Source organism: Lampris incognitus, chromosome 8 (genome assembly GCF_029633865.1).
Source record: "Lampris incognitus isolate fLamInc1 chromosome 8, fLamInc1.hap2, whole genome shotgun sequence".
Taxonomy (NCBI): Eukaryota; Metazoa; Chordata; class Actinopteri; order Lampriformes; family Lampridae; genus Lampris; species Lampris incognitus.
The window spans coordinates 23,973,585-23,991,406 of NC_079218.1; the positions used below are offsets into that span (position 1 = coordinate 23,973,585).

General features: G+C 42.2%; 1 protein-coding gene across 3 annotated transcripts; it reads left to right on the forward strand.

Moving 5' to 3' along the window:
• Positions 1–7,125: 7,125 nt before the first annotated feature.
• Positions 7,126–17,656, forward strand: lrrc32 (leucine rich repeat containing 32). 3 transcript variants are annotated; one of them, XM_056285008.1, is made up of 3 exons: positions 7,192–7,330; positions 8,670–8,763; positions 14,316–17,655. In XM_056285008.1, exons 2-3 carry the CDS (start codon positions 8,674–8,676, stop codon positions 16,239–16,241), a joined length of 2,016 nt encoding a protein of 671 aa, XP_056140983.1. In that variant the 5' UTR covers positions 7,192–7,330; positions 8,670–8,673; the 3' UTR covers positions 16,242–17,655. The 3 variants fall into 3 exon arrangements, with proteins under 3 accessions (XP_056140981.1, XP_056140983.1, XP_056140982.1); XM_056285007.1 differs by having other exon boundaries at positions 7,194–7,330; positions 8,667–8,763; positions 14,316–17,639; XM_056285006.1 differs by lacking the exon at positions 8,670–8,763 and having other exon boundaries at positions 7,126–7,330; positions 14,316–17,656.
• The last annotated feature ends 166 nt before the right edge of the window (positions 17,657–17,822 follow it).

Below are 17,822 nucleotides of genomic sequence, written 5' to 3' on the forward strand. Positions count from 1 at the left end.
TTCGCATCGAAACTCAATTACAAGTGCCCTCGTTGGTACTCGATGCTCCCGTCCGACCTAGCGCCGTTGGGGGTCAACGCGCTTGGACTAGATCCATGGCCCGAGGAGATGCTTTACGCATTCCCCCCGCGCAGGTGCCTCCTAGACCTGGTGGTCAAGTTCGAGCGCACAGGGGGTCGGTTAGTTCTCGTGGCCCCGTACGAACCGAGCACCCCGTGGTTTCCACGAATAGTGCCCTGGATAGTAGGCGAGCGGTTCGACGTCCCGGAGTGGGCGGACGCGTTCACGCAAGCAGGAGGGCTGCCACGGGAGGGCCCCTGGATAGGAGGCTCCCGATTAGCGGCGTGGATGCTTACAAAGCCAGGCTCTTAGCTATGGGACTTAGTGCGCAAGTGATTCATGTCATCTTAGCGGCGCGTAAAGACTCCACGTATTCCAGGTACCAGGGGTACTGGAATCGATTTGACCAATTTTGCGCTGAACGCGACATGGACCCTTTGTCAGTAGGGATTGGCCCTATACTGACTTTTGTGGAGGTCTGTAGGAGTGATAGACTATGGTCTTTCTCCTCGGTCAAAGTCTGTGTATCGGCTCTCACGTTCTTCCGGGGGAAGATCGAGGGTAGCACGGTTTTCACGCACCCGCTCATGACGCAGTACCTGTTGGGTGCTAAGAAGCTCTCAGCTAAGGAGCTTACGAGAGCTGAAACTTGGGATGCTTCCCTTGTTCTGCGCGCACTAGAGAAAGATCCCTTTGAACCCATGTCTACGGCAGACATGCGTTATGTCTCGGCTAAGCTGGCTGTGCTCTTGGCACTTACCACCGCAGCGAGGGGTTGTGAGCTCACTGCACTCACCATCAAGGGGATGGTGTTTTCTGGTGATCTGATGGTCACGCTCTTTACAGACCCCAGCTTCGTGCCCATAACTGTGTCTGTCCTGACGCGTAGGGCCCCGGTGGTGATACACGCATTTCATCCGTCACCGGTGACTAGGGATGAGAAACGCTTGCACCTCTCGTGTCCTGTACGGGCTTTACGCATTTACATGCGGCGCACAGCAGATATTCGTAGGTCTGACAGGCTGCTGTTGACCTACAGAGTGAACAAACCAGGTTATGCCCTTTCCACCCAGAGGCTAGCACACTGGCTGGTGGATGGTATTACGAAGGCGTATACCAAATCGGGTAAAACAGCTCCTAAGCTGAAGGCGCATTCTACCCGAGGGTCTGCTACGTCGATGGCTGTGTTGTCAGGTATCGACTGAGAGGTCATCCGCCAGGCGGCGGTTTGGAGTGGTGAGACCACTTTCTTACGGCATTATTACCGGCACGTTAAGGTGCGGTCGGTTGCCGACGCTGTTCTGGAGCAGGCCTCTTAGGATGCTCTCATCAGAACGCGTACCCCTTCCCACCAGGGGTTTGAAGGGTTCATTAGACGGCTAGGGAATGGAGGCACGAATCCTGTCGTTGTTCAATGCAATAACCCTCTCAGCCATTTTGGAGTTTGTGAAATGTAACTTTGGGTTCGCGAAGCGAACCCTAGTTATATGAACAACGACAAAATGGCTGAGAATAGAGCCGTTCTCCTACCCGGGCCACAGGTGTGGTGCTCATTTAGTTGGAGATGGTTCGACTTACAAAGAGGAATAGCGCTTCCGGTGGGCTTGCCAATACGGGGTTGGTGGGAGGACATATGACCACAGGGGGTCATATTGTCCGGGATTGGCACGGGGAATGCACCTCCATCGTTTTTCTTTTTTCCAGCGAGCTATTGTGGATGATGTCACAATGCAATAACCCTCTCAGCCATTTTGTCGTTGTTCATATAACTAGGGTTCGCTTCGCGAACCCAAAGTTATAATGGCATGTGCAACTGAGTGTCGTCAGCATAAAAATCCTAAAACACATCATGATTTTGAATGACCTGACCAAGGGGCACCATGTATATAGAAAAGAGAAGGGAGCCAAGAACTGAGCCTTGAGGGACAGCACAACTCAACTGAGCCATTGAGGAGGTAAAGTTACCCAGACCAACAGAAAAAAGTTTTGTTGGAGAGGTAAGAGTGTAATGAGCTAAGAGCTGAGCCCTTGATAGCAACTCAAGTCTCTAAGCGATGTAAGAGGATATTGTGATCAACTGTGTCAAAGGCAACACATAAGTCTAAAAGAACTAAAATGGAGCAGTCAGCAGTAGGTCATTATTAACCTTAGTTAGAGCTGTTTCGGTACTATGAAGTGCTCTAAAACCAGACTGGAAACTTCAAAACACTATTAGCGTCCATAAAAGAAATCAATTGAGATGAAATTACTCTCTCCAGGACCTTAGAATAAAAAAAAAGACAATTTGTAGATTGGTCTGTAGTTACTTAAGCACGGGGGAACTAAATCTCCCATAGGTGTCCAACTGGGTTGAGCTCTGGTGACTGTGAAGGCCATAGCATATGATTTACTGCAAATAATGTTGAATCAGTTCATCTCGATATGTTTATTGACCGAATCTGTCAATAAACGTATCCAGATAAACTGATTCAACCTTTTTGATTTTCTGACCTGGATTATTGAACATGCATAAAGACATGATTTACATCATTTTCATTCTCATCAAACCATTCAGTGACCCCTCGTGCCCTGTGGATGGGGGCATTGTCGTCCTGGAAAAGATCACTCCCATCAGGATAGAAATGTTACATCATTGGATAAAGTTGATCACTCAGAATAATGTTGTATTGATTTGCAGTATTATTATTATTAGTATTAGTATTATTATTAGTATGTATTGATTTGACTCTTCCCTCTTAGGGGACAAGTGGATCCAAATTATGCCAGAAAAATGCACCCCACAGCATAACAGAGCCCCCGGACCCCTTCGCTGTAGGGCAGTGGTTCTCAAACTTTTTCCGTCATGTCTCCCTTTGGAGGAAGAAAAATGTTCATGGCCCCCGCCCCAACAAAATGGTGACAAACTGGGCCAAGTTTAACTTTATTTAAATAACATCAAGATCAATAACAAACGCAAGTTCCACTTCAACTTTATCAAATCTCTTTTTATGACATGTCACTCGATTGCTCCATCTGCCTGTGTGCTTTTTCAAAAACGGAGAAAAACGAAATAAAATTGAAAAATCACTTTGCTAGAACAATAACAAAGTTCAATTTGTGCAACAAAAAAAGAACAAATGCAGATATTTGGGGAAAAAAGATGAGCAAGTCCATTTGTGAGAGCTCAAGTCTTATCACTGCATTAGTGGCTGCAATGAGCCTGTTTTGCACTGCACATCTTTTCAAAACGGGGTTGCAGGCTTGATACTGCCACTCTCAAGTTATGGTCAATGTTGAGCATAGAGCTGTACTTTGTTTTAAGTGAGGCAACGGCAGAAAAGCCCATCTCACAGAGATAGGATGTGGCGAAGGGAAGCAGAATGCCCACAGCCCTCTGTCGTATGAGTGGATACTCCCTCTCCACACCAAGCCAGAATTCACTCAGTGTCTGAGCTGTAAAACTCAGCCTCAGGGTGGAGTCAGATGTCATCTCGATGAACTGGTCCTCTTCAGCAGAGCTGAAATCTGCAGGTGCTGCTGCATTGAATGGATCTGTCACCCAGTCATACTGAGCACTATTGTTTGGGAAGTATTTTTGTAAGAATCCTCTCAGGGAAGAGATGCGCTCCTTAAGACATGAAATCACTGTGGTGGCTCCAGTCGCCTGCCCCACATCTCAAGCTTTCGAGTGAATGCACTGGTCTTGTCTGCCAAGTGAGGAAGGTGCTTATGTCTGCTGTGAAGCTGAAGATTTAATTCATTCAGCTTTCCAAATATATCACTGATAGGCCAGTTTCATCAGAAATTGTTAATCACTAAACTTGCTCGCAACTTCATGCGTACACTCCTCCCCCAGAAACACCCAAATTTCCTCTCTGAGCTCAAAGACTCGAGACAACACTTTACCTCATGAGAGCCACCAAGCCTCGCTGTGAAACAACAGCTGAATGTTCAGCTTCCATCTCCTCATAAAGTGCAGAGAACAGCCGCGCTGTCAGGGGTCTTGTTTTGATGAAACTGACCACGCTAACAACATTGGTCAAAACCTAATTTAGGTCAGGGCTAATCTGTCTTGATGCTAACTCTTCTCTGTATATGACACAGTGCGTCCATTGCTCATTTGGGGAGACCCTTTTCATTAGTGCCTGCAATCCCTTCATTTCCACTGCCATGGTCTGTGTTGTATATACCAGTTGTATATGTATATACAGTGGATTCAGAAAGTATTCAGACCCCTTCACTCATTGCACACTTTATTGTGTTGTAGATTTAATTGTAAATGGATAAAATTGCATTTTTTGTCCATCAATCTATACTCAGTAACCCATAATGATAAAGTGAAAACATGTTTTTAGAAATTTTTGCAAATTTATTATGAATTGAAAACTGAAATCTCCGATTTATTTACATGCTTTGCTGCGGCTCTCCAAATTGTGGTCAGATGCATCCTGTTTGCTTTAATTATCCTTGAGCCGTGTCTAGATTAATTGGAGTCCACCTGTGACAAATTGAATTGATTGGACATTATATATACATACATATATACACACACACACACACACACACACACACATACATACATACATACATACATACATACATACATACATACATACATACATACATACATACATACATACATACATACATACATACATACATACATATAATCCAGTTAGTCAAGTAAATTCTCTGAGACAGTACAAGCCTGTTTCATGCTATAAGCAATCATCAAACTACTTGAGGAAGGACGTACTACTTATAGCATGAAACAGGCTTGTACTGTCTCATAGAGAATTCACTTGACTAACTGGATTATTTTGCTCCTTATTTGTTGAGCACTTTCCTTACCGTTGAGTGTTTCTTTTAACAAAGTTATATACGTATATATATATAAAACTTATATATATAATATATGTAACTCACGCTGATGAGTGCACGATGCACGAAACAGGCCTGTACTGCAATGTATTAAAACTTTTTTTCCTGTATCTGTGTTGATATATATATATATATATATATATATACACATATATATATATATATATATATATATAGAGAGAGAGAGAGAGAGAGAGAGAGAGAGAGAGAGAGAGAGAGAGAGAGAAGTGTGAGTGAGCAAGCGAACGAGCATGCGTGTATGTGTGTCTCCCAGCCACCATCAGAGAATCTGACTGTAGCCTCTTTCAAATCCAAACTGAAAACCTATCTGTTCTCATTAACTTTCAACAAGTTGTTTTATTTCTTTGTTACAACTATCCTCTTTTGGGAGGGTCTCAGTCTCAATGTATTTATAGCTGTAGGTCTTGGTGTTGTCCTAATGACGAGAATGTTCCCAAACTTTCTGAAAGCATTGCACTGTTCTAACCTTCTGTTTTTATCTCTGCGCACATGGGTACCCATGTTATGCACCTGCCCCCCCCCCCTCTCTTTTTCTCTACCGCTGTCTCTCGCTTGTCTCACTTTTCAGGACAAATTTTCTTCTTAATGGACCGTCTGGTGATCATGGATCATCTCTCTCTTTCAGCCGCCTGATGACTTGGGAGCCTGTTTGTAATGCACCCTGTTTTCCCTTGGACACAGTCCTATCCTCCTGGAGATTTATTCTAATGTTTGCACTGTTCTTGTTTAAAATTGCTTGTTTGTTTTAGCTATGACAACTTTGGCATCACTTCTCTCGTCTTCTTCTCTCTCTCTCTCTCTCTCTCTCTCTCTCTCTCTCTCTCTCTCTCTCTCTCTCTCTCTCTCTCTCTCTCTCTCTCTCTCTCTCTCTCTCTCTCTCTCTCTCTGTGAATGCTATGTGGAAGTCTACCTTGCCTCTTGTGTGCATGTGAAGTCTATTCTCTCTGTAGGGCTGCACTGAGCAGAGCTGGGTTTCTGGCGCGGGATCCCGCCAGTTGTTGACTGTATCTGTGGGGTTCCTGAAGTTGTCCTGGATGGACACAGATTCAGTAAATTTTGCCTTGCACTCTCTTTACAATTTTATTACCCAGCACATATAAATTTGCTAAAATTTATGCATTAACTATATGTAACGTTAACATTACCTTGCTCTGTGTAATCTATGATATTACATTATAAATCTTGTTATTTTTGTGCATTTGACACCTATTTCATGTCTGTCCATCCTGAAAGAGGGATCCCTCTTCTGTTGCTCTTTCTGAGGTTTTTCCCATTTTTTTTTCCTGATAAGGTCTTTATTGTGGAGCTTTTTTTCATCCGGATCTAAGGTCCAAGGATAGAGGATGTTGTATATTGTACTGATTGTAAAGCCCTTTGGGACTTCCTTGTGATTATGGGCTATACAAATAAACTTAACTTGGTGTGCGTATGTGTAGGCCTATCTAGCACTCAACCCCCCCCCCCAAATTTCTAATAAATAAAGGATACCAAATATATAAACACAGTAAAAACAGTTGTGCATCCAGTCCAGATTTTGTAAGCGTGGCTCTTTTTTTTTTTTTAAGTGATCCAGTCATTTCAATGAATTAATCAATTAATGTTGGCGGCCTGTACAGGGTGTCTCCCCGCCTGCTGCCTAATGCCTGCTGGGATATGCTCCAGCATCCCCGTGACCCTGAAGCAGGATAAGTGGTTTGGATAGGGGATGGAGTTCTTCTGAGCATCCTCTCCCTCTCATTTTCACACCCATCTTCTTCACATTCATGAATCTACCTCCTTTCACTCCTTGGAGAGGTCCAGTGCAACCACAGCCTTTAACTTATTAGAGACATTATTGTAACAGTAGTAGTAGCAGTAGTACCTGTACATTTGATAATCATTTCGGTTTACTATATGGCTAGCCACAGGAAAGTCCCATGACAACAGGTTTACCTCTAGCACCGTCCATAGTTTGTTCGAAATATGCACACTTTGAGAGTAAAGTACAAGAAATTCACCGTGACACAGCTCCTCCCAAAGTTGAAATCCCTGCCAGCTTGTGGAAATTAGTTATAATGGACTATTAGGATACATAGAGGATACTCGTTGAGGGAGGGGGGAGATGAGGCCCACATGAACTGTAGCAAGATCTGGACTTCCCAATCCCATATATGGAGTTTCCCAAAAACGGGGAGGGGGAAAACAAGACATGCAGGATATTCCACAGGATGTGATTGCTGGGACCAGCAGCAGCTCTGCAATGTGGAGGGAAGAGTCAACTGTGAGAGTATAGCTGTGACTATTTTTATTTGTATGTATGCTGGTGTGTGTCTTTGAGTGGGTGGGTCTAGCTCATGAGGATGTGAAATCAAGAGGACTTTCTCAAGTATTAGTATCATCTGAAAGTGAGGTAAATATACTGTATCACTTCTCCTTAGGGTGTTCAAGCTGTGCATGTGTGTGTGTGTGTGTGTGTGTGTGTGTGTGTGTGTGTGTGTGTGTGTGTGTGTGTGTGTGTGTGTGTGTGTGTGTGTGTGTGTGTGTGTGTGTGTTTAGGACTTTTATAGCCTTCAGATGTTGTACATACAGACTGGAGTGTAGAAGAAGATAGTAGAATGCTTGTTGGTCCACGGTCTATGTGGTGTTTGAATATCTGCATATGATCACAAAATACAGAATTTAAGGCCAACGTTTCATACATAACAGTGCTGAAGGAAAGTAACGAGTGTTAAACTGCTAGATAACCCACATTGGGCTTTATGCACTTTTTTCAGTGACTCAAACATGAACATTAGCATTTTGTGTTTAAAATTTGTTTTTCAGAAATTAAGCCACACAAAGTGAGGGTTTTGTTCCGTTTGTTTTCTTAAGCCACAATCGTTCTTGAGCCCATTTACATGCGTGCACTTACTAACCTGAGATATAAAAACTAAATTAATTCCAGAATTTCTTTAAATTCAATCTCATGGGGCCTCTATGAGAACGAGTCTGTGCACACATGGTTCTCACATGACAGTCTGGATGACAGTTTTTCATTACAGCTACATGTGATATTTACGAATACCAGTCCCCCTAAGGAGCTTTTTATTATTGTGTATTCATGAAATAAGTTGTCAGTTGGGACACCGCAGGGGAACAATGTGAATTCAGTGAGCAAAAAAACAAAAAAAAAATTAAAATGACACATTTCTTTTTTAAAAACATTATGGTCTGTCTGTTAAATACACCAAATTTCTTTGTCCCAGGTACCTTTGCAAGTGCCTCACGTTCTCTTCTCGTGACATGTCTCTCATGGTTATTTGCCAGGGTCAAGTTTTCTATATAACACTAATTACTTGCACGTTGACTAAGCACTCACTCTGTGTCAATAAGGATAAAGAGAACTTTTTTGTGTGTCTTTTCGAAGATAACTTGAGGCCTTGATACTCAGACTGCAACTCTTCTCAAACACTGACTTATTTCTCCGCGATAATCAAATTTGAATGAACTGTCTTAAGTACGTCTGCGTTTTTGTCCTTTCACTTCTTAAACTACCATGATATGAGTAACGTAATGGAAAATGTCATGACAAATAACAAAACACCCATTGTATTTCAGTTCAAAAATAGAATTGTAATAGGTCATGGTGTCACATTGTAGGTAGGGCTACTTCCCCTTCCTTCCCTTTTGAGCATATCCCATCACCTTAAACATGCTTTGTGCATTCATGGGTTCTCACTAATTTCATTTTTGCCCTTCCTGTCCAGCAGCACCATGGCAGGCTTCCATTTGCTGCTCTCAGTTCTTGTCAGTTATGTGGCAGCAGCCTTGCGACCGCCACGCCAGCTTCCTCCATGCCAAATTGTAAGTAAGCTGAACAACTGTCGCGAGATTTTGATAGTTTATCAATTGAAAATGTGCTGTCTGACATGTAATGAAATACACTGTGTATGTCTCAAACTGCCGTAGAGTCCGAAGATAGTGGTGTTGAAATCAAACGGGGCAATTATGGCTCATGAGTGCCACCTTGGGATTCGAAGTTGTATTTTTTTTGTTTAACAAAATATACTGGACGTATTCCTTGCATTTCCACTCACGTATGAATTACATTTTTTGTGTTTTTCGGCCACTGTTAACTTGGGATTTATGTGCTATCCATATAGAGTCATATGAATGATATAGTCTTCCTTGGAGTGGTTTCAAGCCTGTCATTGTTACAGCTCTTCTCATAGAGATACCCAAATAGTGAAGAGAAAATCTACTAAACAGACTCAAGCTCTTGGGGAGGCAGACACAGATACCTGCTGACCGCTCTTCTGTTGTGCTTTAGTTGATCATTGTGCACAAAAATAAACGTTGCCTGTTCAGTGGCGCTTTTTCAAGTATTTGCTTTCATTTGTTTATATCTCACATTCACCATAATAACAATCAGCCAGGGCTGAAGCTGGGGTAGGCAGTGTAATTTATGGCGTCATTGGGCAAAAATTCTATAACCTTTCAGCATATTGTAACTCCAGTTGTCTGAGAGAAAACTAGACTTCTGCGCCTCCTATTGGCTCTGTGTTCAGTCGTTAAACAATTTTAGCCCGACGGAAGGTTTTAGCCAATCACGGGTCAGTTCAGAGAGAGGGCGTTCCTATTGGCTGTTCTACAAACACGTCTACGCGATCACCTCGCATTCGCCCTGCCCCGCCGGTCACTTGTGGTTGTAACCCTAACCGTAAAAATCAGACCAACTCGAAATGGCTGCTTCACATGAACAAAATTAGTGTAACTAAGAGGCTCACTGAAAAAAACAAAAAACTTTTTTTTTACATGGATAGATTATCAACTACGATACAAGTTTAGAGTCTCGCTTTGACATGTCCTGGTTGTAAACGAGTGTAAGGTGTTGTAACCATTGGCAAAGTCCCCTACCTTCCAACCAACCAAGAGTGTAAGGGGTTAAAGAGCGATGCGGAGATCATTTGGTGGGAGGGTCTTAGCGGAGTGATACGAGGCAGCAGAGAGAAAGAGGCTGAAGGATTTGCATTGGAATGTTCATTGTTACCTACTGCAGCTTTAATGGGTCCTCACAAACATACTGAGCAGGATTTCAATGAGTAGGAAAATTGTAGAATAGTGATACAATGGTTATTAGTGCAACAGCTGTAGTTACCGTGGCACATGTCTTTTGAGTGTGTTGTAGGAAAGAGGTTTTGGAGAAGGCTTACGACCGTGTACCCCGGGGCACTCTGTGGGGGTTATTGCGGGAGTATGGGGTACTGGGGCAGTTGCTACAAGCCATCCGGTCCTTGTATAATCAAAGTGAGAGCTGTGTCCGCATTGTCGACACAAAGTCAAACACGTGTTCGGTGGGTGTCGGACTCCGCCAAGGTTGTCCCTTGTCTCCGATTCTGTTTGTGACATTCATGGACAGGATCTCAAGGCACAGCCAAGGTGAGGAGTGTGTTCGTTTTGGGAACCTCAGAATGGCATCTCTGCTCTACGCAGATGATGTGTCTTCATCAGAAAGCGACCGCCAGCGCGCACTGGGGCGGTTTGCAGCTGAGTGTGAAATGGTTGGGATGAGAGTCAGCACCTCCACGTCTGAGGCCATGGTTCTCTCCCAGAAATGGTGGATTGTTCTCTCCGGGTTGGGGATGAGTTGTTGCCTCAAGTGAAGGAGTTCAAGTATCTCGGGGTCTTGTTCACGAGTGAGGGTAGGATGGAGCGGGAGATTGACAGGCGGATTTGTGCAACATCAGCAGTAACGCGGACGTTGTACCGGACCGTTGTGGTGAAGAGGGAGCTGAGCCGGAAGGCAAAGCTTTCAATTTACCAGTCAATCTTAGTTCCAACCCTCACCTATGGTCATGAGCTTTGGTCAGGATCTGGGGTGAGATCCCAGCTTTGGGTGGGACCCACACTAAAAGGGTGAGATCGCGGATACAAGCGGCTGAAATGAGTTTCCTCCGTAGGGTGACTGCACTCAGCCTTAGAGATAGGGTGAAGAGCTCAGACATCCGGAGGGAGCTCGGAGTAGAGCCGCTGCTCTTTCGTGTCGAAAGGAGCCAGTTGAAGTGGTTCGGGCATATGATTAGGATGCCTCCTGGGCGCCTTCCTTTGGAGGTTTTCCGGACACGGCCAACTGGGAGGAGACCCCAGGGTAGACCCAGAAATTGCTGGAGTGACTACATGTCCAATCTGGCCTGGGAACGCCTTGGGATTCCCCAGGAGGAGCTGAAGGGCGTTGCTGGGGGGAGGGATGTCTGGAGTGCCCTACTTAGCTTGCTGCCACCGCGACCCGACCCCGGATAAGCGGCTGATGATGAATGAAAGACTGTAGGAAAGAGCAAAATAATCACAATGGCTTTTTCTGTTGCTGTGGTGGGGTTGTGGCGCAAGCATTGATCAGGGGGCTGGAAGAATCAGGAGAGACGTGTCTGGTCAATCAGGCATACATGTGCTTAAAAAGTTCTCTGAGTGTATTCTATAGAAACATAAACTTAGCACAAAAAGTAAGGAAATTTGTGTTTGGTAGATTATTTCTTTGTTGTAACAATGCTTCTTGGCAATAAAGCTTATATCAGGCACCTGATTGTCAGCACCTGAGGTACCAGAAGCTCAAAACAAGAGTCAATAGCAACAGCAAAATAAACTGTTTGGCATTGGCAGAGAAGATTTGGCAAATTTTTCATGGGCACAACCCAAATACTCAGCTCTGCTGCTCATTCCACAAATACATGTTCCTTACAAATGTGGCACCATTAATAAACAGGCTTTCCAACGGTATAAGATGTATTGCCAAGAAGCATTGTTACAACAAAGAAATAATCTACCAAACACAAATTTCCTTACTATTTGGGCTAAGTATATATATGTATGTGTTTGGTTAGCACTGTTACCTGGTATGTCGAGGGTTATGGGTTAAATTCCATCTCATCTATATGTGGAGTTAGCATGTTCTCCCCATGTTTGTGTGCACTTCCTTCGGGTACTCCAGTTTCCTTCCACGATTTTAAGACATGCCTGTTCAATGAATTGGAGCACCTAAATGCCCATAAATGTGAATACTGCATCAGTGATTGTGCGTGTGGGCCCTGTGATGGACTGGAGACCTGCCCATGATCTCCCTACCTCCCGCCATGCTATTACCCACTACCATGTTGTTAAACCTGGGGGTAAGATTATTAAATAGGGGTCTGGATCTTTCCCTTGATGGATGGACAATCTAATTTTTTTTCCCCGTTCATTGGCCATTTGTCTTGACATATGGCCCCTCTTCTGCTTAGCCCAATGTTGTTGTTTTTGTTTTTTAAAGTTCCTTAGTTAATGACATTCAACTTGTTTGTGTTTGCTTGCTTCTTAGGGCTTGTTTATACCAAATTTTGTATTTAGGTCTTTGTAAGATATCTTCTATTTTCCACAGTTGATCAAAAAAGATTTGAAAATAGAATTGTTCAAAATAGCATAGATCCTAATACAATGGAAATTGTGCCTTGAGACATTTTGAATGACAGTTGATTCTGTACAACATTTGTGGAATTAGATTAACTAAATTCAAACATTCACTTTTAGCTTTTAGGGGATTTGTGGTAGCGGTCTATGGCGGTATATGTGAAAACAGTAAACATCTCACGGTAACTACTTCAATGAGTGCAGGCGAGAAGATTACTTACTGCATAGGCAAAAGTAGATAACATATGCTAGATAAGTTGCAGCTGGCTACAAAATCTATCACAGAAGTCTCTGTAATGTGATATAATTTAGGGCGACCCTCATCTCCTGACACAAGACAGCCTGGCCACTAGGAGATTAGACAGAGGATGTACCTGTATGCAAAACTCCTGTGGCGTAAGGCCTATGTGTTTATCATTCGCTTTGTTAAGTAGACACACAGCTACAGGAGAATTAGACACATACAGATGATGAAAAATAATTTCTCTTCCACAGTACAAATGTTGGTTTCTGCCTTACTGCCAGATCTTGCAGTTTGTGGCTGTCCTTTGGGGGAATGTGGCTGGGTGTGAGTGTTGATAAGAAGTCATTTGACCGTCCATCCCATGAAGCACCGTTGACTTCTTAATTGTAAATGAGGAGTAAATTTACATACCAAATAAATAAATAAATAAAAAATTAAGCTGAATACAGGACAGCACCAAACCAAGTTGAAAAAGAATAGGATTTCATTGCTCCACTATGTCTTCAGACCTATATTTGGATGTACTGATGGTAAAAACTTTGCATAATATGCCATTAACATGTGCACCAACCTAGGACTCAGTTGGTGAAAGACTGACATAGCCTTAGCAAATAGACTGATTTTTTTATTCAAGTTACATAGTGGTAACTGTAAACTTATTCATATTGCCTCCATTTTGCCAATTTGGGTCTTGTTTATTGTGTAGAGGTTTACCAGTTATCTAACATTTTGTTCAATTTAAATGACAAATGTTGCCATTATGTGCCATTGGGTGTTTTTTTATCAAAAGAGAAAAAACAAAGAAGAAGAAAAAAACTAACACTGGCACGAAATCAATAAGGTATGAAAACCTACACTAATTCTTCAAGTTTAAACCCTTAAAGACAATTGCTTGTCCAATAATATGTGATTTTTTTCGTAGATATTGGAAAATATGGACAAAAAAATGTTATGCTGTCACATGGTACATGATAAAATTCATGTTTATGTTGATATATGCTCAAGACATTGCAAACATTTCTAGGAAATCAGACAAAGTATTGTAGTAGTATGGTATCATATCGAACTGTGTTTTTAACTGCAATAAGGGATGCTTGTGTAGAGTGAAAGGAAAGCTGAGATAAGAATTGTTGTTCATTACCAAGATACTCTGGAATGCCACTTAGCTTCAAATACCACAAGTATGCCAAAAGCCAAAGTGTGATTGGCTTGAGAGCATTTAAAAGAGAGAGAGAGAGAGAGAGTCAGTTTTATGAGCTGTTTCTTGAGAAAGGGTCTCTGTCCATATGGTTCCAATTATAGGCTACTCTGATAAGTTAAATATTTGAATCCCATTAGAAAGTGGGGGGGTGGGGGGGGGGGGCAACAACCAGCCTTTGGACTCCAGAGTCTTGATGAATTAAGAGATTTCAATAACACATGGTCATGTTAATATCTTTATAATTAAAGAGTTAATCGTGAATATTATCAACCAATTAATAGAAAATTTACATTTTGAAGTAACTTAACATAAAGTGGAAGAACTGCAACCCTCATACTTTTACAGGCAGACTAGCCTACCATGAGCTTTTTAGGTTCCTCTGACTGCCAAGATAATAGATACAGTGAAGTGACTCATAAAGCTGCCCCTCGTGTATGCTTTAAACATTCAGTCTCTTGTGCGTCATGGTTAAGTCATTTGGGAGTATACTAAAATAATCAGACTTGTATGTTTTTCTTTCCCTCTTTGCAGGTCCAAAATGATGTGTTCTGCAATGATCTCAATCTACAAAGTACACCAGCTAACCTTCCTCCTGGTATACAAAAGCTAGACCTATCACATAACAAACTTCAAAACCTTACTCATGAGACGCTGGCGTTCCATACCACCATCCATCATCTGAATCTTCATTCAAACAAGATCCAATTCATCCAGCCTGGTTTGTTCAAAGACATGACAAATCTCAAAGTCCTCATTCTGTCCCGAAATAATCTTGATGTCTTTGCTCTCAATAAGACCAAGATTGGCTCTCTTAAAGCTGTGGAGTCACTTGATCTTTCAAACAATGGCTTGTACACTGGGATGACAGACTATTTTCTGGGTGACTCTCCAGCTATGACAAACCTCTCTTTAAATGGCAACAGTATCACCAAAATCACCAAAAATGCTTTTTGTGGATCCTTGGCCTTGAGAAAGATCAGCCTCCACAACAATGTTATCTTGGAGATCGAAGATGGTGCGTTCGACTTATTGGACTATCTCACTGAACTCGACTTGTCCAAAAACTCTATAACTTGCATCACAGACTTTAATCTCTCTCACTTAAAGTGGCTCAATCTTAGTAAGAACAGCCTGGAGACCTTCCAGACGATAGATTCAGAGCACCTGTATGAACTCCTCTACCTTGATCTTAGTGAAAACAAAATGCCTTATTTTCCTGTTCTCCCCAAACGAAACAAACTTGAGTACCTGGATGTTTCACGAAACCATCTCCGGAGTGTCAATAATACAGGGACTGTGGAGGAACTGGCAAACTTCAGGGGCACAATTTTAGCTCATACTCCATTTCGTTTAATCACCAGATACCAAGATTTCTCAAGCTTGATATACCTTGACTTGAGTTACAACCAAATCAAAAGCATTCCACAGACCTTTATTTGCAGCATGGTGATGCTTGAGGTCCTCAATGTCAGTAGAAACTGTATTGAGTCATTTTTTGTCAACCACGAAGACATTCTCCAGAATTTGAAAATCCTAGATCTCAGCTATAACTCCCTGCAGAACCTGTCATTTGGGGAGAAAACTCTCCAGTCACTCAAGGAGCTCTTCCTACAAGGAAACACCCTCACTACCATTAACCCCCAAACATTTCAGAGACTTCCTGGTTTGAGATCCCTGCAACTCCAGCAGAACAATCTAAAAATCTGTATCCCACAGCAAATACCGGTTGAACTACCCAAAAAAGACCACTTTTACCAGGATTCTCCCAGTTGTGTTTTCTTTTACTCCATTCCAGCCTTGCAGTTCTTGTATCTCTCTGAAAACAATCTCAGGGTTTTGCCTGCGAATGCCTTTCATAACACCCCTCTGAAGCTACTGGACCTATCCTTAAACCCGGGGTTAGAGATTGATCCGAATTCACTCTCGGGTCTTGAGCATTCCCTGATTCACCTCTTATTGAAGGAGAACAACATCTCCCAACTCAACACAGACTTGTCTGCACTAAGCAGACTCAAGTATGTAGACCTGTCCACCAACCAGTTAACCACTCTCCCAATATGGAACAAAGAGTCCTCAATTGAGTCACTGAACCTGCAGAACAACAACCTCGTCACGCTGGAGTACAACACGGTGCTGGTTTTGGAGCGGTCCCTCAAGACCATCTACATGGGCTCCAATCCTCTCAGCTGCTGCAGCAATATACGTTTTCTCCACATGGTTCAGCGCTCTGCCGTGGTTGTTCCAGACATTGACACTGTGACTTGTGTATATGTGCAGGACTCGGAGCCAGTCAACATAGAGAAGGTGACCCAGGACATGTGTCACACGCTGGACTCCAGAGTCATTACCATAATTGTCACTGTAGTGATCGCGCTGGTTTTGATCGTCGTATTAGGGCTGCTGTCTAAGCTATGTCACCCAAGGAGACGTAAGCACAACAGTAGCTTCAGTGCTTAAAATCTGTACCAAAAACAGCGCATGGTTAACCTTTGATTTAGAGGGACATGTGGCGATTTGTGGTCTAAGCTCTCAGTTGTAAGAATGTCTTTTTTTTTACATCAAGCCAAGGAAAACGAATGTCTCACTTTACTGAGTATTAAAATACAAGAACAACAAAACACTAACAAAGATAGTAAGTTGAAATAGTCTTTGTTTGTGAATCATAAATGAAGATTAGACTGAAGACATTTAATTTTGATTCACCTCATATAAGTTGGGAGTCATTTTAGGTGACTGCACGGCATCAAAGCATAAGAATGTATGTGTGTCCATGTGTTTGTGCTTTTAAAACAAAAACACGTTTTCTTTTGACCATTGTACTTTGCACTTTAATTTCCTTTTGTGTTTACCTCCCTTTTGTTTGTAAGAATATCTCATGCTGTGATTTTTTTTAAAGTACACTAAGTGATGTATTGTGCGTCTATTCCAAGCAGAGTTTATGAGTATATATATTATCATTATCATGAGAGTAGGTGAGCCATTCCCAATTTTATATTTTTTTATATTGACAGTAGCAAAGCTAAGAGCATGGTGGAGGAGTGGAGACATGGGGAATGGGGTTGGAACATAAATTGAAAATGTAAATGTAATGCTTCCACTACAGCTTATATGTGTCATAAACATGCAAACGTGTGAGCTGTATTCCCACTGGCCTGTCTTGGAGAACTCTTCATTATTTAATGAATATTTTACAGTGATTTTTTTCATTTTGGTGTGTTGTTTTTGAGTCTATTCCGTCGTAACTGCTTCTTCTGCAGCTATCCATGTCTATTTCTATGACTGGACGACATCTTCATTCATTGGACTGATGTCGCTGGGAGGCAGGAAGTAGATGCATCCATGGATGTATAATAAACTGTATAATCTTGTCATTAGACTACTGCTTCAACAACCAAATTAGTCAAAGCAACATACAACTGAGATTGGAAAAATGAATTACCATTTGCAGACTTTGGCGAACACCGAGTTCAGTCTAGCAGCAGGGTGTTTATATCTATGAAGGAAACCAAGATAAAGACTTAAAGCTTGGTAACTAAATGCCTGTTGCTCGTTTGTTTTTTTGTTTTGTTTTGTTTTTCTCATAAACTATGCCTTACTCCACCCCGGTTTGGCTTTGTTTTGTTTTCGTCTGCAAAACTATGATTCTTTCTCTTGAAGACGGTAGCCAGCTGAATGCAGAGATATAAGCCGTCCTGAGGTGTGGCCATTAGAGAGACAAGCAAAATCCTGTCATATGTCTTATAGTTTCATCAAAAATTACGTTTTAGTCTTTTTTAATTACTTTTTGATCAAAAAGTTAACCTAATTTAACCATCATGGCAAGCTAGATACACCAGTTTATAGTTTCCGCAAAATCATGTTTGAATATTTGGAAAATATCCATCCACATCATTAAAACAGCCAGAGACTGTATAACAGGACTGTACATTATGATATGACTGGTCCAATGTTTGACAGATGTTCACTTGTATTTATGACAAAGCGCTACGACGTAGACAGTTAGATAACAACCATGCATCACACTTAGAAATAAGGCCG

Coding starts and splice junctions, on each gene's coding strand:
- lrrc32 (XM_056285006.1), top strand. CDS start 7,238: ATGCTGGTGTGTGTCTTTGAGTGGGTGGGTCTAGCTCATGAGGATGTG. Junction 7,331..14,315: donor TAGTATCATCTGAAAGTGAG/GTAAATATACTG, acceptor CCCTCTTTGCAG/GTCCAAAATGATGTGTTCTG.